General features: G+C 38.4%; 1 protein-coding gene across 2 annotated transcripts; it reads left to right on the top strand.

The window, feature by feature from the left end:
- Positions 1-766: 766 nt before the first annotated feature.
- LOC124263206 (ethanolamine-phosphate cytidylyltransferase-like) lies at positions 767-26426 on the top strand. Of its 2 annotated transcripts, XM_046697788.1 has the most exons (16): positions 767-925; positions 2876-2918; positions 7830-7875; positions 7992-8077; positions 8445-8520; positions 9499-9565; positions 9728-9775; positions 11430-11511; positions 13858-13869; positions 18493-18631; positions 19221-19297; positions 20441-20518; positions 21145-21210; positions 21952-22017; positions 23149-23237; positions 24277-26426. In XM_046697788.1, the coding sequence occupies exons 1-16, from the start codon at positions 801-803 to the stop codon at positions 24356-24358; spliced, it is 1182 nt and encodes a 393-aa protein (XP_046553744.1). In that variant the 5' UTR covers positions 767-800; the 3' UTR covers positions 24359-26426. The 2 variants fall into 2 exon arrangements, with proteins under 2 accessions (XP_046553744.1, XP_046553745.1); XM_046697789.1 differs by lacking the exon at positions 13858-13869.
- Positions 26427-26791: the final 365 nt, after the last annotated feature.

Below are 26791 nucleotides of genomic sequence, written 5' to 3'. Positions count from 1 at the left end.
TTAATATATCCGTGAGTGATATTTAAGTCTTTGTTGCCTCTTTAGTTGTCAATGAAAAGTGTTAATTATGTACTGAAAGTGTGAAAGATTGAGATTTCCTAGTTCCTAGAAATGAAGGAATATCGACATGTTCAATGCAATGGAAATATCACTTGGAAAGTTTTCAGTCCAGTATCTGCCTCCTGCAAAGAAGTGAAAAATGCCAGCTTTACGCCTCTCACGTTTATACGCCATAACGTCTTTCATGTCAGTCGATGACGGATACATATGTCAGTAGATGCGCGAAATATCCTGTATCTATCAACATCACGTGAACCAATGAGATCTCAGCATTATGACACCGAGGAAAGATAAAGCATATTTCATAAAGATTACTGACACAGTGGTAAGATAACAGTAAATATCGCCCAATACTTCCGACCAAGAGCACTGGTCATTGATAGTTCGCGTTCCACGTAAACGTGGCTTTGGTAATGAAAAAAAGCAAGGTACCCCACTTTCCATATGACTGATATTGTAAGCTGCATAAATCCATTTAAAACTGTCCTACACAGAGATGTTTACTGGTGAATACAAAGTGTCATCTCTGGATGGATTGTCTCGAAAGGCAGACCTTTTTCGGATCACGTGATCATGAGAGACGCGACTGGCGTTAGTTACGACAGACTGGTTTTGTCTGCCTCAGATCCCTTGAGCTTGTCGCCGCACTACAACCTTTTTGCGGCAGGGCACCAGTCTATAGTTACACGAGCGAATCCAGTGGCGCTGAAGAGGAGCTTGTGCGAATCCGTCAGAAACGAATGTGGAATGTAGACAAACCTCTTGGCTTCATAGCAATGGCGTCCGAAGAAACATGTTCACGAAGTGAGGACTTGCCAAGTACAGGAAAGAAGCAGAAACAGACGATAGTATGGATGGACGGATGGTAACATGAACGACTGGAATAATTCCATTAGCTTAGCCGATTTTGTTCTTTAACTGAGATATCGGTGACGGTTGTCAGGGTGGGCGTGTCGATGGTAGATCACTAAATGTCACATCACGCCACTTTTATGCGCACAATTATTATTCGCTCACTTCGCGACAACGTTGCTCGAAGCATCGATTGCAAGGTTGATTTTTGTTGACGCATCTGAATGAATGTTAGTTTTGTACAGATCAACTAGATGTATAAATTCGATTTATGTTATGTTTAAATCCTAAAATCCTACTCCAGTTAGATTTAGGGTTAGATTAGGGGTGAACATACTCAATAGGGGTTGTCTTTTCTTGTCTAAATTACAACAGATAATGACAACTGCATCTGGGTCCATTTAACAAAGAAACTTTAGTGATATGATCGAAGATCTGTACTCCATAGGTTATGACCGACTTACTGATTTCACCACTAGACAGTGCCTATGAAGATATGGGTTAGAATTGGTCTTCAGTAACCCATACTTGTCGTAAGTGGCGACTATCAGGATGGGGCAGTCAAGACTTGATGACTTTTTTACACTTGTCATCAAATCCCGATTGATGCTCATGCTGTTGATCACTGGATTGTTTGGTCCAGACTCAGTTATTTACAGACTGTCATCACATAGCTGTTATATTGCTGAGTGCGGTGTTAAACATCAAACAAACTAAACAAATGTGAATTAGTTTAGGGTGCTTTATACAGGGACATTCATGGATAATGGGTAATCGTGTCATGTTAGGACCTGCAGTTTGTTGTGTGCGTGTGTCTGGATTCTATCATTATTTGAATCACAGATTGATCATTGTTATAATGACTATTTTGTCAGCACCCTATGCAGGTTCATGGAGTTTTCTTAAGTGGCAAGGACTACGGCCCCCTTCACTAAAACTTTCCTCCCATAGGACCTTGATGAAATATTTGTGTAGGCAGTGTTAAATCCAGCACAATCACTCACATTTATAACAGTGAGTGAGTTTAGTTTTACGACACACTCATCAATATTCCTGTTATATGTCTGTGATCTGTAAATAATGAAGTCTGGATCAGACAATCCAGTGATCAACAGCATGAGCATCGATCTACGCAATTGGGATATGATGACATGGTCAACCAAGTCACTGAGCATGACCACCTGATCACGTTAGTCACCTATTACGACAAACATGTGTTACTAAAGATCAATTCTAACCCAGATCTTCACAGATCCACAGCTGCTGTAAGGCCAAATAAAAAGAATGTTGTGGTTTCGATTACAGCTGTTTACAATTTAGGGTATGTAGGTAGGAATTTTTTTTTTTTGAATTGTTTTTTAGAAGTAAAGTACAAAATAATCACACATTTATCAATGTGTAATTGTTTATTTAATCAAGCTTGCGGCCATCATGTCGTCTTTCTCTGTCAGAAAGACCGATGTCTGTCAGTTCGGGGAAAAACAATTGTGTCTGAACGGTTATTTTATTCATACTGCCTAAAAAAATAGGGTCGGGACCAGAATTCAAGGGTTTATTTTTTTTAGGCCTTAGAATCGAGGTTATCTCAGGAACAGAATATGACATGTAGCTGATATTTGATTTTCATCAAATTTGCTGAATTGCTGTGACCTTGACTCTAACATTGTTTAAATATTAAACTCCACTGCAGCATGTACATCAGAGTATATTTGATAAGTTGACAGAATCAATTTCCATGTAATTATGATATGAATGAATTCATTTCTAAACTTGTGAAATAGTGTTGGTGATATTAATGATCCAAATGACATGATCACCTCACAAATGCAGGCATGATATCGTGGGCATGTAGTGTTTCAAATTGTAAATATACCTTACAAATTTTGTGCTCCTGAAACTGTTGTCTGAGTGAGAGACACAAAATGTGAAAACCAACCATCAATTTGTACTTATTTCTTTTCAGTTTTGATATGGTTCACTTCGGCCATGCCAATGCATTGCGACAGGTGAGTTTAACTTGTTGGGTTGACATGCCATTTAATATTCGGGAAGGGATGGCGTTTGGTATACTGGGATTTATGTTAGAGCAAAACCTCTATTCGGTCACAGCATGAAAACATATTATTTTCTGAAAATGTTTATTTATTGCAAGAGGTTTTTCAGGACATCCAACAGGTGCAACACTCCATTTTTGTTGTTCTAGTAACACATACAGAAATACCAATACCATGATACAGGAATTTAACATGTTTAAATGGACAGTTCCTAATGCACACTTGGTAAAGGAAGATCAAGAGGTCAAATTGAGCTGACACTGGGATCTGCCATGAATAACATATTTGTTAAAACTCTGATTGATGTGCTATATGCAGGCTTCGTAATCCTCCAGATGACATGGTTTTGCCAGGTGACCAATCTGTTGTCATGGGGACCATGTAAAGTATATAATATATTCAGTCATGGCTGTTAACCATCACTGAGGTGTGGTTAGAGCAGGGTTTTACGGGATGCAAGATTCCTGCGTATTGGACGCAGAAATTTGGTGAAGTACCCCCAAACTAAAATCCTGTGAGTCCTTGTGGACGCAATATAATTTTTTTCTGGGAAAGAACTTTCTGAGTTTGCAATGACATCCTATATTAATATGTAAACATTTTATTTACAATCATTATTCTAATGACATTGAAACTAACACATATTATAACATAATCATTATCAAATGGGAAGCATCCATTATCATTGATTTCATGCAAATTGATTGACTCCCAATTTTGGAAATGGACTCTCAAAACAATATGCCCCGAGTCCCCAGGACTCCTAGTTTCGAAGAGCTATTTAAAACCCTGGGTTAGATCGGATATTTTCACCTGCAAGGATTCAGTTTGTGGCATTTTTGTAAACTGACATGCTTATTTTTTTAATAAGAACAAGTGAACTAAGTGCATTCCTTTACACAGACATCAACAGCTTGAACTTAAAGTTACAGATTAATTTTATACATGTTACATGTGTATATTCAGTATGATATAGTTACAAACTGAAATATATTTTTCATAGAGTTGTGTTCATATAAGCAATGGTTTGCTTGTTTACCAGATTTTGTTTATGAAATAAAAATATGTTTAATCCAAATGCTTGCCAGGCAATGTACAAAACATATGGTTTTACCTTGACCAACAAAATAAGGGGTCCAGAGGCCCCCCACTTCCTAATTTCTAGGGTCCTTCTGTGAAATACGAGGTTCCTATAAGGTAATGAAATAATGTTTTATCTTAACCAACAAAATTAGGGGTCCAGAGGCCCCCCACTTCCTAATTTCTAGGGTCCTTCTGTGAAATACGAGGTTCCTATAAGGTAATGAAATAATGTTTTATCTTAACCAACAAAATTAGGGGTCCACAGGCCCCCACTTCCTAATTTCTAGGGTCTTTATGTGAAATACAAGGGTCCTGTAAGATAATGATGTAGCAGACTGTATTGTAAGGCTTAATGATTACTTTATTTACATGAACAAATTTTGAACAGTGAATATTATTGTGTGTCTGAGGACACATTAGATGTATTTGTCTGCGTCCATTCTAAACATTTGTGTGTATTTGATGAACATGTCTGTGTCGTATATAAAAGCCTGGATATGTACTACATGTAGATATATTCTACTACAACCATTACTGTGAGATGTGTGACAATATAGCTCTACATACAGCTGTGGCCTCTGTAGGGTTTCTGTGAGAGCATGTGGAGGGTAAATTCATAATTGGAAATAGGTTTTCATGTCATAGAATAAATGTATTTTCTCAATGAAAGTTAAACATATCATGACATGTGAGATAGGCTCATGAACCAGGTAAAAAGCTCATGAATGGACTGTGTAAGTTGAGACATTGTGACAAGGCACTCATAGTAGGAGCATTATTGGCTTCACATGACCGTGGCATATATGTGGTCATTGATAATCATTGGTTTCGTATCAAATTGCTGGCAATTAGTATTTCATATCTCATCCATAAGAAACCCATGTGACCTTCACCTTCAATTTGCTGCTAATAAGGAACGTGACTGAAACAAGTTTACTCTGCTGAATGACGAGGCTTAGCTGTGTGGTGCAGTGATGTTTTGGTTTGAGAGTTTGAATCATGACTGAATCGGAAATTGTTTCATGCTTGATTTGAAAACACAGATAATATACTTGATCTACTGTCATTTTGAGTTTTTGGCAGGGAATTAACATACACATCAGGCAATTGCCAATTATCAAATGCCAAGTGTGAATTGGTATCTTTCTAAGTGATCATCTATAATCCATACCTTATATCATGACTTGTGGCCTTGAACTTGACATCCTTAGCGATATGTATGATATCATCACTTACGAGTGTGTGGGGTCAGTTCATTGTCACTTAGCAGAGATAGAGGATTTATCTACTTAAATGATTATGCTATCTTACTGACAATTATACAATGGGCTTATCTAGACTTGCCCCTAATTCTCAAGTTGTAAATGTAAAGTTTCCATGTCATGTTACAGCTACAGTGGATATTATTACAGTTATATGTATGTCAGTTGTCTTAACCAAAGGAGGATTAAGTTCTTAGGCATGCATTATTTCATTGATGGCAGTGTACAAAATGCAACCTTAAAGTTTTGTCAAATAAGACCACATATAAAAATCCCAATTCAAACACAATGATGAATTTTCTCCCTAATTTGCGACAAGGGCACTCAGTAAACAATTCTGAATACCACCCTTATTTGTCAAGTTATTCATTGAGTGAAACACATAGGATACTGAAGGTGTCAAAAGTGTTTTTCAAGAACTGTATAGGTGCATGGCCTGTATAAAGAGATATATTCAACACTTGACATCACATTAATGGTATTAGTATGTATGTATTGTAGCCAGGCTTGTGGGACAACATGTCACAGTTCTGGAATGAAGTGATATTGATTATATGTCAGTTTCTGCATGAGCTCATGACAGCAATGATAATGCCTAAAACACATTAGTTACGGCTCAGTTTCAGTATTTTGTGTCATGTCAAGGTCACACTGGAATGCTGCGGTTCTACAAACTCATCAGTTTGGTTGCACTGGAATAGAAGTGCAATTTTGCATTGTATTATGTTCTCTCTTTCACAGAGCAAAATAAATGCTATAACGAGAATTAAGATCAGCACCATGTTTGTCAAATGTAACATATTTCTAGCTTCGTGACAATCCTGATACTCTGTTCAAATATATGTGTTTTTATCTCTGCTATACTAGCTGGTGGTGGAAAAGGAGGTCAGAGACATTATTTATCCAATATTCTTTCATATTTCAATTTACTGGATGTGTCAATTGCAAAATGTAATTATCATAATGTTACGGTTAATAAATTGCAGTGACAAAAGATTTAAAAGTCCCCTCTGAACCAGCAAAATAGAACACAGACAAATCTAAAATATTGAATAATATATTGAGCAAACAGTGAGCAAGCTACAATGAATGACAATACAGATATCTAGTACACTGCTATTGAGACACAAATCTAAAGTAATGGGCCACAAATATAAAATATTAACTCACCAGAGTCTTGACATTTACAGTGAGAGCAGATATACTGATTGAAGGTTGTTTACAATGACAGTAGACAAATAGGTAAGTGATAGGTCTTGATGATGTTGACGATGGCAGACAGATGTACATAAAAAGTCGTATGAAAAGTCTGTGTGTTAGTCCCGCGGCACAACACAACAACCAGCCTTTACATAGCTCTTACACAGTTCTCGAGCATTCTAGCAAAGCTAGGCTGTATCATTATCCACTCAGAACATTAGGCGATTTTCTCAAACTTAGACAGGAAGTCAAAACAAAATATTGCCAAGGGCAGGTAATTCTGAAGCGCTATCTCAAAAGGTGTACTGCTAAAAATACTATTGCCATTAAACATATATGAAGCGAGATGTGAGCCACAACCCACACTCAAAACTTTAAACATTGTGACCCATAATAACTATCACTTAATCAATGATATTACAAATTACAAAAAATACACTTTCATAATAATAAAATGAAGTAATAAGTCAAGTTTTATAGCTTTACTTTGAGTCTAATAATCAACATGGCCATATTAGCCATATTGAAACAGCTAATAATGGCCTTTATGCAGTTAACTGACATGATTTAAAGTCAAGTTAAGCTCATGCAATTGCTTGATTGTTAGGTTTCTGTCATCTACCGTGAACATTCCCTCAGAAACAACTGCACCAGGGAGGCTGAAAATTCACTAAACATTATCAAATATGGCAGCCTAATTGAAAAACCTATCAATGTCCATTGCTTGGTTTGTTTTCAAAATTTAATGTAATGGTATAAATGTACTATGTAGTTGGCCTGAACATTTCTTTCATGACACTTTTTTTATATCCTAAGAAACAACTTTGCAAAAAGTGATGTAACTTTCTGTTGTTCAAAGAATGACTTCACAGGGGTTCAGATATTAGTTGTATAGCCGTTACTAACTTACCATAAGACCATTGTTTGTTCAAAATGTAATGAAATTATGTATGTGTGAATCTAGTTGGAGGGCTCACAATGCCTCCTCTTTTTCTTTTTACTTATTTTGACCTTGTTTTTAAATTTTTAATTCTCTGAAAATGTATATTTGGCTCTAAGGTAGCTGAAGTTTGGCATATAAGATTCTCTTTACAATGTCATCATATTTTGTTCACATTGAGCAGCGTTGTCCAAGGCCCCATAATTTGTTATGCAGAGTTACATCCCTTGAGCATGCCCGTTAAAGCTCCATGTCGACATATCCATAGATCTTCGGTTTTTGGCACTGATTGTTTTTGTTAAACTGAAAAACATCATTTGTGAGTGGGTCACGGTATTCTTTAATGTTTTGTTATAATATGAACTCTTTTGTCCCCAGGGTAAACAGTTTGGCGATGTGTTAAAGGTTGGCGTTCACTCAGATGGTATGTACCCAGTATATCATCTATGGGTGGTGGGATGTTCTCTCGGCCAGATGGTTAACACAAAGGTACCTTGATACTTGCACAAAGATTTCTAAGTACATGGTTATTCGTTTCAGAGGAGATTGCCAAGCATAAAGGACCCCCGGTGTTTCATGAACAGGAACGATACAAGATTGTGCGCGGCATCAAGTGGGTGGATGAGGTAGGTCCATTGACTCTCTGTGAACAAACCGGTTTAGCGATATTAAGCTTAGTATAAAGGCAGTTGATATTTTCCTAGATCTGTCTCATAAACCAGCTAACAGAAAAAGTATTTGGGAGTACTAGAATTTGTTCACCTTGTCCTCCTCTGCCTGGGTATTATGTTCATGAAACCATGCATACATATCGATAAAGCATTCTGTTTGGTATTTCTAGAGTTTTCAAGGAAAACCAATTTTAGGCTTCACTTACACGACATAGGATTAGTACAGGGTTAGCTTCGTTTCCTTCACTAATGCCAGAGCATGATACTGGCCATTGTCAGTACATGATATGTATATATTTGAGTTTATGTTCTGATGTTTCAGGTTATTGAGAACGCCCCATATGTGACCACGCTGGAGACACTGAGTGAATACGACTGTGATTTCTGCGTTCATGGAGGTAAGAAATACCTGTTGTGAAGAGCTCTAGGAATGGGAGGCAACAGACACGGGGACGTGATTACTTTGTCTCACCACTTACCTGAATTAAGAACACATTCATTATATAGGCAGACTTTCAATGTCCATTACTCTACATGGATATATCTGACTATACAGTTTGAGTGCCTGACATATATCATCCTAGGATATATTTGTCGAGGATAGCATCACAGCTGTCCACCTGTAGAATCATCTCATGTATTTGTTGAGGATAGCATCACACCTGCCACAACTGTAGACTTATCTCATGTATTTGTCGAGGATAGCATCACACCTGTCCACCTGTAGACTTATCTCATGTATTTGTCAAGGATAGCATCACACCTGTCCACCTGTAGAATCATCTCATGTATTTGCAGATGATACCATCACACCTGCCACACCTGTAGACTTATCTCATGTATTTGTTGAGGATAGCACCACACCTGTCCACCTGTAGAATCATCTCATGTATTTGCTGAGGATATCATCACACCTGTCCACCTGTAGAATCATCTCATGTATTTGCAGATGATACCATCACACCTGCCACACCTGTAGACTTATCTCATGTATTTGTTGAGGATAGCACTGCACCTGTCCACCTGTAGACTTATCTCATGTATTTGCAGATGATATCACCACACCTGTAGACTTATCTCATGTATTTGCAGAGGATATCCCACCTGCCACACCTGTAGACTTATCTAATGTATTTGCAGATGATATCATCACACCTGTAGAGTTATCTCATGTATTTGCAGATAATATCATCACACCTGTAGACTTATCTCATGTATTTGCAGATGATATCATCACACCTGCCACACCTGTAGACTTATCTCATGTATTTGCAGATGATATCATCACACCTGCCACACCTGTAGACTTATCTCATGTATTTGCAGATGATATATCACACCTGCCACACCTGTAGACTTATCTCATGTATTTGCAGATGATATCACCACAACGGCAGATGGCGATGACACATACCAGCTCGTCAAAGATGCCAAGAAATACAAGTAAATGAAAAAATCTACAAGTATTACCTAGGATGGCTAAAAGATTGATAACTTATTATCATTGATACAAAGAATTAGGAACTATTATTCAAGTAAAAACTAGAATACAGGTTATATTCAACTGTAAGTAACACTTCTAAAACAAGTATTGTCTCGTTGCAGGGAGTGCAAGCGAACAGAAGGAGTTTCAACCACAGACCTGGTCGGCAGGTAGGAATGTTTTTGTCATAAATTATGTATCATTACTTGCAGAAAACATTACCTTTGATTGCATTTTCTCTGTTTCCTTTATTATTATAACTGTTCCCTTAAAAGACGACTAAAAAAGAAGTTGAATGGACACTATGCCTTCTGAATAAACATTATGACTGCTTGAGGGGACCACCAAGAAATACCAGCTTCCACCAGTGGTCTGGTCAATAGTGTACTGATAGTGTTTACCAGGAAACACCATAAAGTAATAACTGAAGCTTGTTCCTTGCTGTTTAAAATTGTATTAGTGCCTCCGGTAGATCCAATTTCTCATTCAGGTATCTTCGGAGTTGTTTCCCTTGACGGTAGGGATCAGGGGTCAGGTAGGCAAGTGGTTCATACCCAGATTTCTCTCTTTTGTAATCCTCTGTTAGTCAGCACCAGAGGGGGTGGGAGGGTGGGGTTCGATTCCCCACACCGGTTAGTCAGCACCAGAGGGTGGGGTGGGGTAGCCTAGAAGCTTGTCACGCCAAGGCCCGGGTTCGATTCCCCACACCAGTTAGTCAGCACCAACATCCAACCTGTGGGTTCACTCGAGTTGTGTCTTGGACACAATGGGATAGAATTTGTTTCGAAGCCGTGTTAAACCATACACACTTAAATTTCACTAGTTTTGTATGAAGCTAGTTGTTCATGGTGTGTGAAGCAGTATTTGACTTGCTGTGTTTGTGTTACAGGATGTTGCTGGTAACAAAGACTATGTGTGAAGCAGTATTTGACTTGCTATGTTTGTGTTACAGGATGTTGCTGGTAACAAAGACTCTGTGTGAAGCAGTATTTGACTTGCTGTGTTTGTGTTACAGGATGTTGCTGGTAACAAAGACTGTGTGAAGCAGTATTAGACTTGCTGTGTTTGTGTTACAGGATGTTGCTGGTAACAAAGACTCTGTGTGAAGCAGTATTTGACTTGCTATGTTTGTGTTACAGGATGTTGCTGGTAACAAAGACTGTAACAAAGACTTGCTGTGTTTGTGTTACAGGATGTTGCTGGTAACAAAGACTGTAGTAAAGCAGTATTAGACTTGCTGTGAAGGATGTTGCTGGTAACAGATGTGTGACTTTTGACTGTGTTGTTTGTGTTACAGGATGTTGCTGGTAACAAAGACTGTGTGAGTATTTGACTTGCTATGTTTGTGTTACAGGATGTTGCTGGTAACAAAGAGACTCAGGATGTGAAGCAGTATTTGACTTGCTATGTTTGTGTTACAGGATGTTGCTGGTAACCAAGACTCTGTGTGAAGCATGAAGTAGTATTTGACTTGCTATGTTTGTAACAAAGTTCCAGGATGTTGAAACAGTATTTGACTTGCTATGTTTGTGTTACAGGTGTTGCTGGTAACAAAGACTCTGTGTGATGACTGAAGGATGTTGCAACAAAAGACTCTGTGTGAAGCATATTAGACTTGCTGTGTTTGTGTTACAGGATGTTGCTGGTAACAAAGACTCTGTGTGAAGCAGTATTTGACTTGCTATGTTTGTGTTACAGGATGTTGCTGGTAACAAAGACTCTGTGTGAAGCAGTATTAGACTTGCTGTGTTTGTGTTACAGGATGTTGCTGGTAACAAAGACTCTGTGTGAAGCAGTATTTGACTTGCTATGTTTGTGTTACAGGATGTTGCTGGTAACAAAGACTCACCATCAGCCTGACGAGGGAGAAGCTGTGGCATCCTCCCATGTTGGGACAATCAGCTCTGTGAGTAGCACGAGTGTGGGAAGGGGATCTGGCACCTGCTCTGTAAATGTCATGTGTGCTTAACATGTGCTTGACATGTGTCTCATGATGCTCATATGTCATGTTTGCTTATAGGGCTGGGACGGGTTGAACTTTTGGACCTGAGTACCCAACTCTATAAACTGGAAATTTCATGAATTAAGTAATTATTATCACAAAGTAATTATTAACTAAATTGGTTATAGTGGTGTTCATTCACGGATGAATTGAAGTTGTTAAAATGATATTTGCTTCAAGTCTAGTGTTTTGCCAAGTCCTCGGCAGCATGGTCAGTGAAGCTATGAATGGCGTTGATTGGTTGAGAGAGACACAGCATTGCTTACATGCACCACTCATCAACAGTGTAACTCAAACCCTGCATTTTTGTCGTTTTCATTTTTATGATTAATACCGTATCAGACTATCAGCAACTCATGACCAGTCACATGATGGTCCATGTATTTTATTCAGGACCCGGGTAGTGAAAATTATTTAACCGACCTGGTTACACAAGTATTGAGTCCCAGCCCTATTTGCTTAACATTTGCTTGACATTTGCCCCATGATGGTCGTATGTCATGCGTGCTTGACATGTGCATGCCACATATCTATTGCCATGCATGTGTTGTGTGCTTGACATGTGTCTGATGATAGTCATATGTCATACGTGCTTGACATGTGCTTGCCACATATCTAATGCCATGCATGTGTTGTGTGCTTGACATGTGTCTGATGATAGTCATTTCATGCGTGCTTGACATGAGCTTGCCATATGTCTCAGGCCATGCATGTGTTGTGTGCTTGACATGTCTCATGATGGTCATATGTCATGTGTTGACATGTGCTTCATATGTCACATGATGTTCATATGTGCTTGACGATATGCTTCACATGTGTCTCATGTGTGCTTGAAAGAAGCTTATGAACACCATACACAACAAGCTTAACATGTATTGATCAGCAGTGAACAAACATATTTCAGACATTTGGTGACTCTACATTGTTTAGATAATATTGCAATTCAGTGTTTCCGTTATCTGGTGTATACCAGACTTTGACCGGTACAAAGTTAGAATGTCTGGTAATTTCAAAGGTCATCAATTGCCAGTCATTGTGTCTGGCAAATTTTGAAATAAATTTTCTGATTACTTCTGTCAATTGTATTTCTCCTCAAAAAAGATTACATTTTCACAATGACATCAAGGTGTTGTCAAGTAAAAAATAGCAGTTTTGGAAAGCCCAGGCTAAAAATAGCAGCATTGACGCATTGCGATACCCTCTACATTTCTGATTGGTTGTTAGAGTGCAAAGTCTTGTGCACAATGAAAAGTGTGATCGCTGTCGTCTTACTTCTGTGGATAAAACACCAAATTGCATGCAGGTGAGAAGAGAAAGCGTATCGAAGCTGGGGAGACTCATGAGATGTCTACAGTCCGTTTGAGACAAATTGATACCGATGAATTGCAGTCTAACACAAAAACAAATAGACTGAAAAGAATTAAACCAACGCGGAGTGCAATAAAAACAACAGACCAACTCTAGAAAAAATTTGCATAATTTTGGTCACAAAAATAAAAAAGTTGTTTAAGAAACTGTCATCATTTGTTTATGCGTTTTCCCAGTTTGTTACAAGGGCGCATTGGCAACTAAAGGAAAAGTGCGGAAAGCGAGATGCACGTGCGTTAACGGGTTCTCAACACATTTTTGAGCATGCAAGATGACACGTACCCCAGCTGCACAGGCAGTGAGCTGTATGTACTTAGTAATTGCATACTGGGGTCACCCCCTGTCATTTTCATCCTTGAAGAAATCATAGACTTTGTAAATTATAGACTTTCATTTTCTCTCACTTTGTCAATCAGCAGTAATCACATGTCTCTGACGTCACTAATGCACGTGCATCTCGCTTTTCGCTGTTCCTTTAGTTGCCACTGCACCCTTGTAACAAACTGGGAAAACGCACAAATAAATGACGACAGTTTCTTAAACAACTTTTTTATTTTTGTGACAAAAATTATGCAATTTTTTTCTAGAGTTGGTCTGTTGTTTTTATTGCATGTTGGTTTGATTCTTTTCTGTCTATTTGTTTTTGTGTTAGATTGCAATACAACGGTATCATTTTGTCTCAAACGGACTGTAGTATGCCAAGTCCTTGCACTAGTAGTGGTACTTCTACCTTACCTTGACATGCACATACCTTGATGTACACAGTACTGGTTACATGACATACTGGTGTACTGTGCTTTACCTGCAGGTTTGCAATGTAATGCAATAATTGTTTCGTTGTTTTTATGTATGGCCATATTCACATGGGTGGTAACTTGCTAGGATAATGCCAGTGTAAGTATTGTGATATGCTGGCGTCTGCTGCACGGCTTGTTGTGGGGGTTTGCAGGGTCTTACGCCTATTGTTTACTTTAAAACCTGGACTCGAAAAGGAGAAACAATATTTCGAGCTACAGCTTAAATTGGTGGATCAAGTTATGTTATAAAACGGCTTAAGTTGTTTCGTTACTTTCCCAACATATCCCCTGGGTCCGACACTTTGTATTTATAATGTTTCAGTGTAATTTGGCCCAAACAAGGCGGTCTATTTTTTCAGCTGGTTTACGTTGTCCACCCTGAAACTTGCTAAAACGAAAAAGAATTTTGACAGTGTTTTGGGGCCAACTAAAAAAATGTTACATGAAACCCTCCACAATATCTTATCCCCACTGTTGATAGGAAATTGTGAGTAATCACCATGGAAACCATGCTTCCCTGATAGTGTGACCTACATGTTTGTGTTTAATTCTTAAGTAGCAGTAAAATTGTGGAAGATAAAAACTGTTTGATTTTTGGGGACATGTAAACCAACAAAAAAAGGGCTTATCAGTAATTTCCAATGTACAGAGTAACTTTGGTACTTCATGGTATTGTACAGACTAGGGTACATTCTTTCTGAAGTGTCATTTTGCCCCTGATGGTAATGTTGCACGTTCTATACTGTCTTGAATAGAGTAACACCAAATGTTCAGCATGTTGACCTGGAATGTGTAAAGTGTACTGAGTCACAACAGTCAGTGTATGTCTGTTCTTGGTTTGGGGCTCACCCTGCACACCCTCATACGATTGCTTTCAGTACTTTCATCCGCTCAGACACAAAATGTATATACGTTCACCATACTGACATGTGATTTATATAATCCTGTACTCCTTCTGAAACTAACTGTCCTCATTGTTATCAACCTATTACCACAACTTTCACAGGACTCATCCAGAATAGTTAAGCATTTTCGTTTTTGTTTCTTGTTTATTGATGACAATATTTCACAATAAAGACATATCTTGCTTTGCTATCACTGCTACCAGTGAAGCTTCTCACAGTGATAAAGTGTTTTATTGCACTGTATACTAACACTGCCACCAATGACAGCTCTGAACTGTGCTAGACAGCCTACAGTGAAGCTTCTCACAGTGATAAAGTGTTTTATTGCACTGTATACTATCACTGCCACCAATGACAGCTCTGAACTGTGCTAGACAGCCTACAGTGAAGCTTCTCACAGTGATAAAGTGTTTTATTGCACTGTATACTATCACTGCCACCAATGACAGCTCTGAACTGTGCTAGACAGTCTACAGTGAAGCTTCTCACAGTGATAAAGTGGTTTATTGCACTGTATACTATCACTGCCACCAATGACAGCTCTGAACTGTGCTAGACAGTCTACAGTGAAGCTTCTCACAGTGATAAAGTGTTTTATTGCACTGTATACTATCACTGCCACCAATGACAGCTCTGACTGTGCAATGTGACTCTCACAGCCACTGTATACTATCATCACACCAATGAAGCTCTGAACTGTCCTTTATCAAGTGATCACTGCCACCAATGACAGCTCTGAACTGTGCTATACAGCCTACAGTGAAGCTTCTCACAGTGATAATCACTGCCACCACAATGCTAGAACTGTCCTATACAGTCTACAGTGAAGCTTCTCACAGTGATAAAGTGTTTTATTGCACTGTATACTATCACTGCCACCAATGACAGCTCTGAACTGTCTATACAGTCCTACAGTGAAGCTTCTCACAGTGATAAAGTGTTTTATTGCACTGTATACTATCACTGCCACCAATGACAGCTCTGAACTGTGCTATACAGCTACAGTGAACAGTGATACAGTGGTTTGTTGCACTGTATACTATCTACTGCCACCACAGCTCTGAACTGTCACTAGACAGTCTACAGTGAAGCTTCTCACAGTGATAAAGTGGTTTATTGCACTGTATACTATCACTGCCACCAATGACAGCTCTGAACTGTGCTACACTGAAGCTTCTCACAGTGATAAAGTGTTTTATTGCACTGTATACTATCACTGCCACCAATGACAGCTCTGAACTGTGCTAGACAGTCTACAGTGAAGCTTCTCACAGTGATAAAGTGTTTTATTGCACTGTATACTATCACTGCCACCAATGACAGCTCTGAACTGTGCTAGACAGTCTACAGTGAAGCTTCTCACAGTGATACAGTGGTTTATTGCACTGTATGTCCTATCACTGCCACCAATGACAGCTCTGAACTGTGCTAGACAGCCTACAGTGAAGCTTCTTCACAGTGATAAAGTGTTTTATTGCACTGTATACTATCACTGCCACCAATGACAGCTCTGAACTGTGCTAGACAGTCTACACCAGTACAGTGCCAACAGCTTCTTCACAGTGATAAAGTGTTTTATTGCACTGTATACTATCACTGCCACCAATGACAGCTCTGAACTGTGCTAGACAGTCTACAGTGAAGCTTCTCACAGTGATAAAGTAAAGTGTTTATTGCACTGTATACTATCACTGCCACAATGACTCTGAACTGTGCTACCATACAGTGAAGCTACATAAGAAGCTACTGATAAAAGTATCACCAATGACAGCTCTGAACTGTGCTAGACAGTCTACAGTGAAGCTTCTCACAGTGATAAAGTGTTTTATTGCACTGTATACTATCACTGCCACCAATGACAGCTCTGAACTGACAGCTCTGAACTGTGCTAAAGACAGTCTACAGCTCTGAAGTGCTTCTCACAGTGATAAAGTGTTTTATTGCACTGTATACTATCACTGCCACCAATGACAGCTCTGAACTGTGATAAAGTGGTTTATTGCAGCCTATCAGTGAAGCTTCTCACAGTGATAAAGTGTTTTATTGCACTGTATACTATCACTGCCACCAATGACTGGTCTGTACTGTGCTAGACAGCCTACAGCAAAGCTTCTCACAGTGATTAACTATGTATACTATCGCTGCAGTTTGCTACAGGTTTCCTGTGCCTGAATATGGCCCATAACATTGAACATGAACTTGGAACCGACTGACGGTAATGTTAACCAACAAATGAAGCAGAAATACTTGCTTCTTGATAAATTGTTTTATATGTTTCCTGTTTGAAAGTGTATTTAATCTCTCACGCAGTCTGTGGGATTAACATGTGAGTGAGAAGTTCAGTGCTTGTCATATACCTGAAAGACTTAAACTTGATTGAATGATTTCAAATCCTTCTGGTAAGTGAACATAAACTATTTTTAAAGTTCACAGGCAAACAATCTAATAAACAAACATACTCTGAATGCAGCATGTTTGGCATGTTTGGGGTTTGGAGGAAAGCATCCAAGATTCTAGTAACATCTACATTCACTGGTGGCAGCAATGATACCTGGAGAGTGGTTTTCAGGAAACAACAAGAACTAATCTCCTTCCTGTACACAATGTATGCCATTTACCTTTCATTACTTGTAACAGACCATTTAAACCTCACTTGGAAGAAGAAGATGAGAAAAAAGGTCTTAATTCCTGCCACAAGCCAGCTGGTGGGACAAATGGTGTAGTGGGCCTAGTGTTTAAACATGTACTGGTCCTGGGTTTGATTCCAACAGGGATTCTGTTTGAGAGGGCCATCCAAGGTCGCACCTTAACCTGTCTTACAATCCCTAAACCATATCATTTTCCTACTGCCCAATGCTTTATTGAATGCTATAGCTCTAAATGAAGCAAGTCAAAATTTTCTGCAGCTTCTCCCATCAAAATGGGGCTCATTTTCAGTTTCGATCTTGTTGCTTGTTCCTGTCAAAGTAATACAATTTCAGAGACAGAGCGATGGACTGGGGTTCCTTCTGCAACACTCATTCATAATCGATTAATAGTTCTTAAAGTCATAACCAATTTTGCAATTATTTTGACAGTTGATTGAAGCTTGTACTTAAATTATGGTACTTACAAACATATATATTGTTTTATCTAGTTTACAGATTGTTAAATTATCTGCTTTCAAAGCCATCAAAAACTTGGTTTTCAGACTCATCTTAAAATTATTTTACATATATATGCATAATTTAAAAAAAAATTAGAACTAATTTGTAGATTTAGAAATAATTTCTTATAATCATATATCAACATTGTAATAAGTTCAGATTCTAAAAATCATCCCTTTTCATGTTCATCAGGATCATAGCCTTATATCACTTCTGAAATTGAGCTTGGCATTAAAGCATCCATTTAACAATGAGCTAATGGCTAGTCATTGTCAGACTCTCTTTAAATTATGTTGTTTTATTGCAATGTATTTTAATCAGCAGGCATATTCTATTGAATTAAACTGAGTGATTTTTTACCATCTAACACAGAACATTTCTTTTTGATAAAACAGCAGAAATGGTGTAGCTGTTTTATCCGTTGATAGTAAAGTGTATATTCAAACTGTATTCAACACCAGTGCTGCTGATGTTAACTGTAAGAAGTAACACTTGTTCCCACATCATACCTACTATTGAGGAAATCCATACACAAAGATTGAGAAGTAAATATGTCATTTTTAGATTCAGATTTATCAAGCGTTTGGGCTACTTGTGTCAGATTTCAAAAAATAAGTTTCAAATATATCATGGGTGTTTTATATGAAACTGTTTATTCTTTCCTTCCAGGACTCATCCTCTCACAGTCCCTGGACTGGAGTGTCACAGTTCCTGCCCACATCCAGGAAGATCATTCAGTTTGCTGGGGGCAAGGAACCGGCCCCTGGGGATAAGATTGTCTATGTATCTGGAGCCTATGATCTCTTCCGTATCCTTTGCTGGTTGACAGGTCTAATGTTGGATGCTGACTCTGACACCAGCCTGTAAATAATGATACAAAGATACACGGTGTCAACCAAGAATAACATTCATCCAGAATGCGTGGACAACCGATCTGTTTGGTCGCCCACCATAAGTTGCTGGTGACCTACTCTAAGCCATATCCCTCGACAGAGACAAACATGGGTTTCATGGACCTGATGCGTGTAGTTAATAGAACCCGGGCCTTCAGCATGATGAGCGGAACCGCTAGGCTACCACTGGAATCTTTCTGATTGGCTAACTGAAATAGATCATACCAAACCATTAATGATTTATTTGTATCAAAAGATTGAGAAATTAGAATAAAATTTGAAATAATGATTTAGTTTGTCATTGACAATTTTGGTACCACAGACAAGATGACTTTAGAATTTAAGCTCTACCAAAATGTAGCCAAAATTTAAATAAATTCATCAGATCGTACATTAATTTGAGAAGTCAATGACTTAATGGTAAGAATGAAAGAGGGTAAGTTTTCTTTATATATTTTTTGACAATGTGAGCGATGGTTATACTTGTCCTTGACAACCTTGAAGATGTCGGCCATCTTGATTTCCTGGAAAAAGCTGCAGCTGAGGGCAACTTCTTGATTGTTGGACTCCACACAGACCCTGTGAGTGTAACTCCTCAATATGAAATCAGTTGCATGCAACTGAAGTAGCAGTTGAAGTACAGCTTTGTGCAAAAACATCCAGAATACTTCACAAGCTTGTCCTATCTATAAATTGTGTCTAGATCAATTTCATTTTTTTCATATTCACATGGATATGCAACTTACAATGGTGACAGGTTAAGTTAACAGTCATTTGAGGCACTCTCTTTCTCAGTACACTGATGCAAGCACAAGCATCTCTGCATACTGTCAATGAAGTTGTCTATTTTGGGGTAGATCCAGCCAAGTCGCCCACACATCAGATTTCCATTTTTTTCACTATTGTCCTTACACTGCCACACATTCTCAGTGGGGTTCTAGTCATGTTAAGTGAAAATCAAGCACAGTAACCTTTTGTTTATGCATGTGCACAGGCATTGTCTTGTTGCAACATAAATTTGACACCACTTTCACCACCAGCAGATTCCAGGAGTCACCACTGAAGAATCTGAGTGTATTTTAGTTGATATTACCCTTCACATGAACTAAAGCGTAATTCCCATTTAGAAATGCTGCCATGCACTGTCAGCTTCGGTGACAGCTTCTGGAACCTTTTCACAAACTGTCCACCCTGAGACCACCTTTTGGTTTATGTTCTGTAAAGCTGGAAAACAGATTCGTCTTTGAAAATGATTTGATGAAAATTCAGAGCAATTTGTCTCTTCACTATACAAATCTGGGATTTTTCTTGGAACAGATTTCCAGTAGCCACTATCAATAAATACTAAATACATCTAAACTTTACAACCTGAGTTTAAAATACATATTTTAAATATACTTGTTCTATCTGACTTCCAACTTCTAAAAATGCCCCTCAAAGAAGACAACTACAATCAACCATGTAAAGAAACGGGTGGATTCTAATGTTTGAAATGTGTCACCATTACAAAACACCCAAACTGCATTGGAAACCTGTCTTTTGAAACTGACACAAGCCTTGGCTAAAATGCTGGATAATTCTCTTAAATATGTATCAGAATGTAAATATTGTGCATATGGATGACAACTTCTTTTATTCTAGAGCATGATGTTTTGATACAGGTTCTTGTATTGTTTTCAAGTAATTCTTACTTTGATTGTAGTTGTGTTTATTGAATGTTGCAGATTGTGAACAGATACAAAGGGTCCAACTATCCGATAATGAACCTACATGAAAGGACTCTCAGTGTCCTGGCTTGCAAGGTGAGGACTTTATGGGCAACACAGAACAAAGATGTTTCACTTGCAGTGCCTACTTGTTAAAGTATTTGCCCGTGTCTGATGTCCCCTGCTGTGATATTGCTAAGATGTTGCTAATAAGCCAAGTAAAACCATTTTCTCACGCATAAGGAGGATGGCTCTGTGGCCAGAGGTGTTACAGATGATGGTGTTGACTTGGCAACCTTTTCCGTGCCATGAATTGATGTTTGTGGGTTGAAAACATCCATTCTGATTATCAGTCTGTCTATACCAAACTGCTACTGTTTCCACAAAGTAGTCAACAGGACTTGTTGAAGTTACGGTGGGTGTTTAACCAAAACTCCTTCAGTCATACCATAGTTTGCATTATTCCCTGGGTAGTTCTCTTTATTCTCTGATTAACCCGATCAGTTCGAGAGTGTAGCCTGTCTTGGCAATGTTTAACACTGGAGCCAGGACAACCGAATCTATTCTACGGTGCACAATCTGCTTCCTTTTCCATGTATTTGTTCCGTGATTGTCCATGCATCAGTCACTGACAAATGTTTGATCCATGCTTCAGTACGTGTCAGAGGTTGTGATAGGATCATTGTGTGCTGTCACTGACAAAGGTTTGATCCATGTTTCAGTATGTGTCGGAGGTTGTGATAGGAGCACCCTTTGCTGTCACCAAGGATCTCATGAATCATTTCAAGGTGAGTTTGACTTCAGCATCTTGAGGGTACTGATAATCTTCAGGTAACCTAAAGTCCCAACAGCAACTGCCCAGGGCCTATATTACAGCATCTTACTATGCAGAGCTGAATCCTTTGCTGTGTTTGGGTTTAGATGCCAAAATAAAGATCCTTCATCTACCCAGCAGCATATACCCAGCAACTTAGAAGCAGGGTTTACTTTTGACATCATTTCGGGGCTTTCTTTCACATAAAAAAGTGAAAAGAGTATCTGCTCATGGAGCGACGATAGGTGGTGAGATCCCTAGATGCATCATAAGAAAGTTGTAAACAGATGCCACATGTTGTAGCCTGGCACTTGGTATTGAAGGGTTAAAGCAGTATGCCTAGAGTCAGTCAAGGTAGAGCATTATTGTTTTACTTCTACTTTGTATTTCAGAGGGATAACACTATAAAAAACATGAGTCTTGATAAGTACAAGCAACCAGATACCTTATGATGGAAGGAAAAACATAACATTAGCTGTTACTTGATAACATGAATTGGGAATTGTATGATTCAAATTTGGGAATATTGGCTGATATTTGCTGCAGTATTGTCCACTAAGCAGGTCAAGATAAACAGTTTGAAAAGAGATGTAATATAAACTCAAACTTCATGCAGAATGGAAGTCATGACTGATAGATATATGATAAAGTGCTTTATCAGTATTAAATTGTTTATTATTACTGCTGGTTTGATGAAGTCTTGCCCTGATTCCAGGTCGACATGGTGTGCCACGGGATGACGCCCATCATGCCAGACATCGATGGATCTGATCCCTTCGCGGTAAGTGTCATCTCTGTTTGTCTTGTAAATTCAGTAGGAGACTGCTTTGTCCCGAGTGACATCGCCTTCCATTTGACATGATTTCAATCCAACTGATGGGAGGTGAAATCATCAGTAATGTACATTCAATACCATATTTCAGTTACCATATTTCCTCTAATAAGGGAGCAGCCGGGTGCTTAGTTTTTCAACAGATTTCCAGACCTGGCGCTTATTTGGGACCCGGCACTTATTACCAGGATCTAGTTTGATCCGTAAAAATTCAACTAGCACCGGACCCCATGCATATTTATATACATGAAACCACCTCATTGCAACTTCGACGATTACATAATATCCATTAACCCGTGCCATGTGGAGGACAGGAAGTTATGACTAAAGGGATCATTCCTTAATACATCTATCAAGGGAGAATACATTCATGAAAAATGTATCTGGTGCTTAATGGAGACCTGGCGCTTATTTCTTAAACCGGTGCTTTACCCCTGTCACTTATTAGAGACCCAGTGTTGTTAGAGGAAATACGGTAATTTGAACAGAATATTGAGATGACAGTTTGTCAGTACTGTTTGTTCTCACCTCAGCTCCCACTGAGCTGTATGCCAACTTAACGCTACATTAACATTCATACATTACTGACCTACATCCATGGTTCTCAGAGCTGACATGGTGAATATTCACATCCATTTCAACTCAGAAATACCCATTCATGTTCACTGTTGACAGGAATTACGAACCTATGAAGATCCAGGTTGGAACTGGTCTTCATGCTTGTCATAAGAAGGTGGTCAGGATCACTGACTTCGGTCGACACATATGTCATCGTATCACAATTACGTAGATTGATGCTCATTCTGGTGATCACTGGATTGTCTGGTCCAGACTGGAATATTTATGGACCACTGCCATACAGCTGGAATATTGCTGAGTGCGTCGATAAACAAACAAACAAACAAACAACAGACAGGAATTACATGTGCTGCCAGAAATGCTTCATTTGTTTTTGCACTTAGAATTTAGAAGTTTCATTGCCGATTGGCTGATTAGAATGCTCATGCTGACTATATGTTTCTATTTTACATAGATTTGACGTACGCAAATATGTTACAAATAAATGATACCTTGTTTCAGGAACCTAAGAGGCAAGGAAAGTTTAAACTGATAGATAGCAAGAATGAACTAACAACACAGATGATCATTGAACGAATCATCAAACACAGGTAGGTAATCATTCTGTGACAGAGAAGGTGTGTCTTGTTGTGTATGTTCTGAGGATCACAGTCAGTGTTCAATTGCTTGTCATATATTGATGCAATGTTTAGTTTTGCAAGTTTCCATGATTGACTTTAAACAAACTTAACTGATATTTCAGATTTTCATTTCTGGAAGTAAGAAGAAAGTAAGATATTTTATGGATGACAACAACTTCTCTATTGTATATGATGCGATGTTTCAGTATGAATTCTTATACCGTTGTCAGGAAGTAAGATTTTTAAAACTATGCTCTTTGACATTTATATTGAAGTACAGCAAATATCATGAACCAATCATAAACACTGATTACAATCAGAGGTCCGTGATGAAATCCAAGCTGGTTCCCCACACTGGCTTTCATATTGTGTCCTGGGAACATGGAGGACAAGCCCCAGATACCTATACTTCCTGGCAATAGATTAAACTTGATGGTGAAACTTGTGGGATTCTGTGTCGTAGGACATTGCTCTTATAAGTCAGTCCTGGATTGTCTGGTTCAGACTTGATTATTTAGAGACAAGCATCTTATAGCTGGATTATTGCAGAGTGAGAAGCTGTACAACAGTAGAACTAACATATGTGCATGTTGTGATAGTGTGAGTGTTGGCTGTGACACGAGAACACCTGTAGTCAAGGTATGATACTGGCCAGGCTGGTGTTTGTGAGTGAGTGAGTGAGTGAATGTTGCTTTACCCCATATCCAGCAGTTTTCCCAGTATATCACAAAAACATGTTAAGTAATGATTTGGGATGTACAGACCACTGACCGAAGCCTGAGCATCATCCATGAAGTCGATGATGGGACTCGGTCAGACCACAGTGTGTGACCACACATGTTATAAATCTTATAACAGACATATGGCTATGATAAAGGGAAACAATCCTACCACTGGTCCTGTTGCACTCCGTTACATTTACAAAGACTTTTGGTTGCACAATTGTTTTTTGGAGGGAGCCCTAAATCTGACCACAGGTCTAGGTTTACATGACACATTACTGTTTCAGGCTGGAGTATGAGTCCCGCAACAAGAAGAAGGAAGAAAAGGAAAGAAAAATCTATGAACACATAAAGAATGCCAGTGGATAATGCACACAGACACAGTTCCCCCAGTCTTGCCTCTCACTGATATATAGCATAATGATCGTATATACTGCTCACCTTACAACCACTTGTCACAGAGGGATATCAAGGGTATTACATGGGTTCAGAACAGATGTGTTCATGAGATGGCCAATGATTGTGTTCAATATTATGTTTCACTGGTGATTTTATTCTAAACAGATCTTGCAAATACATGAATTTTCTAAGGAATCAACTCTTAGTATAGTTTCAAAGTTGTCCATGGTTTAATATATTCCATAGAGTCATCCCCGTGATATATTAAAGAATAAGACAGAGTACCGATTTGATATTAGGATAAGGCGTAGATGTGGTTTCGCACAGGAGTGTCTTGAAGATGTAAATGTCAGTGATTTCTGAAGACAAAAGAATACTTTTGAATCAAATTCAATGGAGATTACTAGTATTTATGACTGTGAGAAAGCTGTTTATGGAGATTGCTATGACAACCAAACAAATATGACATTATCTGCTACAAATGATGTTTCAGAATAATTGCTACTCAATTTAAGTTGAAGAGCACACAGTATTTTTCATTCACATGTTTATGATTTCTTTTCCATCTATTGTAATCATGTCAAAGCGCTTGGTGCTCTTTAACTTCACCAATATTCTTCACATAATTATAATTTATTACCATGGCAATGCCAGATCAACTATGTAAATGATCAACATGATCAATCATGTAAAAGAATTGGGTGTTGTGTAACTTATTTTGAGTAGCATATTTTCACACCGAAATGACTAGAAGCATCCATCTGTAATGTTTCACACAATAGTCAGCATCAACTACGATAAACAAACCACTAGCCAGACAGAGCTACAGAGGGCTGCATGACACAATAGCTTGAAGGGCCGGTGGGGTAGCCTAGTGGTTAAAGCGTTCGATCGTCACGCTGAAGAACCAGGTTCGATTCCCCACATAGGTACAATGTGTGAAGCCTATTTCTGGTGTCCCCCGCCGTGATATTGCTGGAATAATGCTAAAAGCGGCGTAAAACCCAACTCACTCACTCACTCAGTAGCTTGAAAACCTCATTACTGTCCTCAACTCCTGACAATGATAGTAGATCTTGCAGCTCAAGTTGTTGTCCGATACAGTGTAATGTTTACCTCGCATGTCGGGGCCAATTTAATGTATGTTTCCTACTCAAATGGGTAAAATGTCACCTGATTGTTTCATATCACTAAAGTTTGGTTGCCATGACGTATGAACTATAGTCATATGATGAAAATATCAAGTGTGCTTTAACTTGTGGGCTTGTAGCATATTTATGAAAAGACAGACAATTAGATATTCTGTGCATGAAGGATTTTGTTTAATACATATTTGTCAGAAAATGTTGAAAATGGATTTTTGCCTTAGGTAGCAAATTGTTTGATGGACATGCTAAACGTTTTGAGAAATACAGTTTGGTCAGCTTATTTCAATAACAGTCCTACCATACTTCAGAGATACCAATGTTTTCAGACAGATATAGTGGGTTTGTGGTAAGCTGATGAGCCTAGATTTACCTCTGTTGAACCTCAACAGTAGCAAAAGATGAAACAAAATATACCCCACAACTTACGTCAGTGGGATGGACTGTCCATGGTATAGGATGTACATATCTACACAGGTTCAGTCATCATTGTTGCCATTGTTAAAAAGAAATTGTAAATAGCTAATTGTTTTACGCAATTTCCTTCTATCAGCCCTGCCAGTGTGTTACAAGGACCAACATTGGCTGTATAATAGTGTTGACAGAGATCAGTTAAGAAAGTATTTTCACTGTGTATATCATATCTGTCTTTACCTATGTTTTTGTCTTGCAAGTGATCCACTTGATGTATGTTAATAATAAGCAGATTTTTACGTTATTTGCCTCATAATATTTTATGAATAGTTCTATTATTACGTACATCATGTGTGAAGAATGTCAATAACCCCAGATAACATATGTGATGTTTTAGATCTTATCTTGTATTTTAAGGTTGTCTGTGGTGTCTTTTATCAAACAATTAGAAAATTGTGAAAATAAAAAATGAAATATTATTTTGTATTGTTATTTAAAATCACACGACACTGAAGAATATGTACACCCCAAAGAAACAAAACACAGCTGTATCCATTGCAACAGCTCAGTGATACAGAACCGTGAATTCTGCACACAAACTGATATTGACTTACTGAGACGTATGAAAGCCTGTTTTGAACTAAATGCTGGTTCAATATTTTATGATTGCCATTAGCTTACTTTGACAAAACGTAGAAGACAAGTGTGACCACAATCGTGGCCTTGCCATCTTGAGTGTCTTAAATTGTCTTTGTTATGGGGTTGTAGTTTTTGTTTCACTAACACACTTTTGAAGTTACACCATAAACTGAGTGTTGAGATCAGCTTGGGGAAACTCTTTTAT

Source organism: Haliotis rubra, unplaced genomic scaffold (assembly GCF_003918875.1).
Source record: "Haliotis rubra isolate DU_JTF1 unplaced genomic scaffold, ASM391887v1 Scf871, whole genome shotgun sequence".
Lineage (NCBI taxonomy): Eukaryota > Metazoa > Mollusca > Gastropoda > Lepetellida > Haliotidae > Haliotis > Haliotis rubra.
Note: the sequence above shows the minus strand (reverse complement) of the source record. Positions and strands in the feature narration are given on the sequence as shown.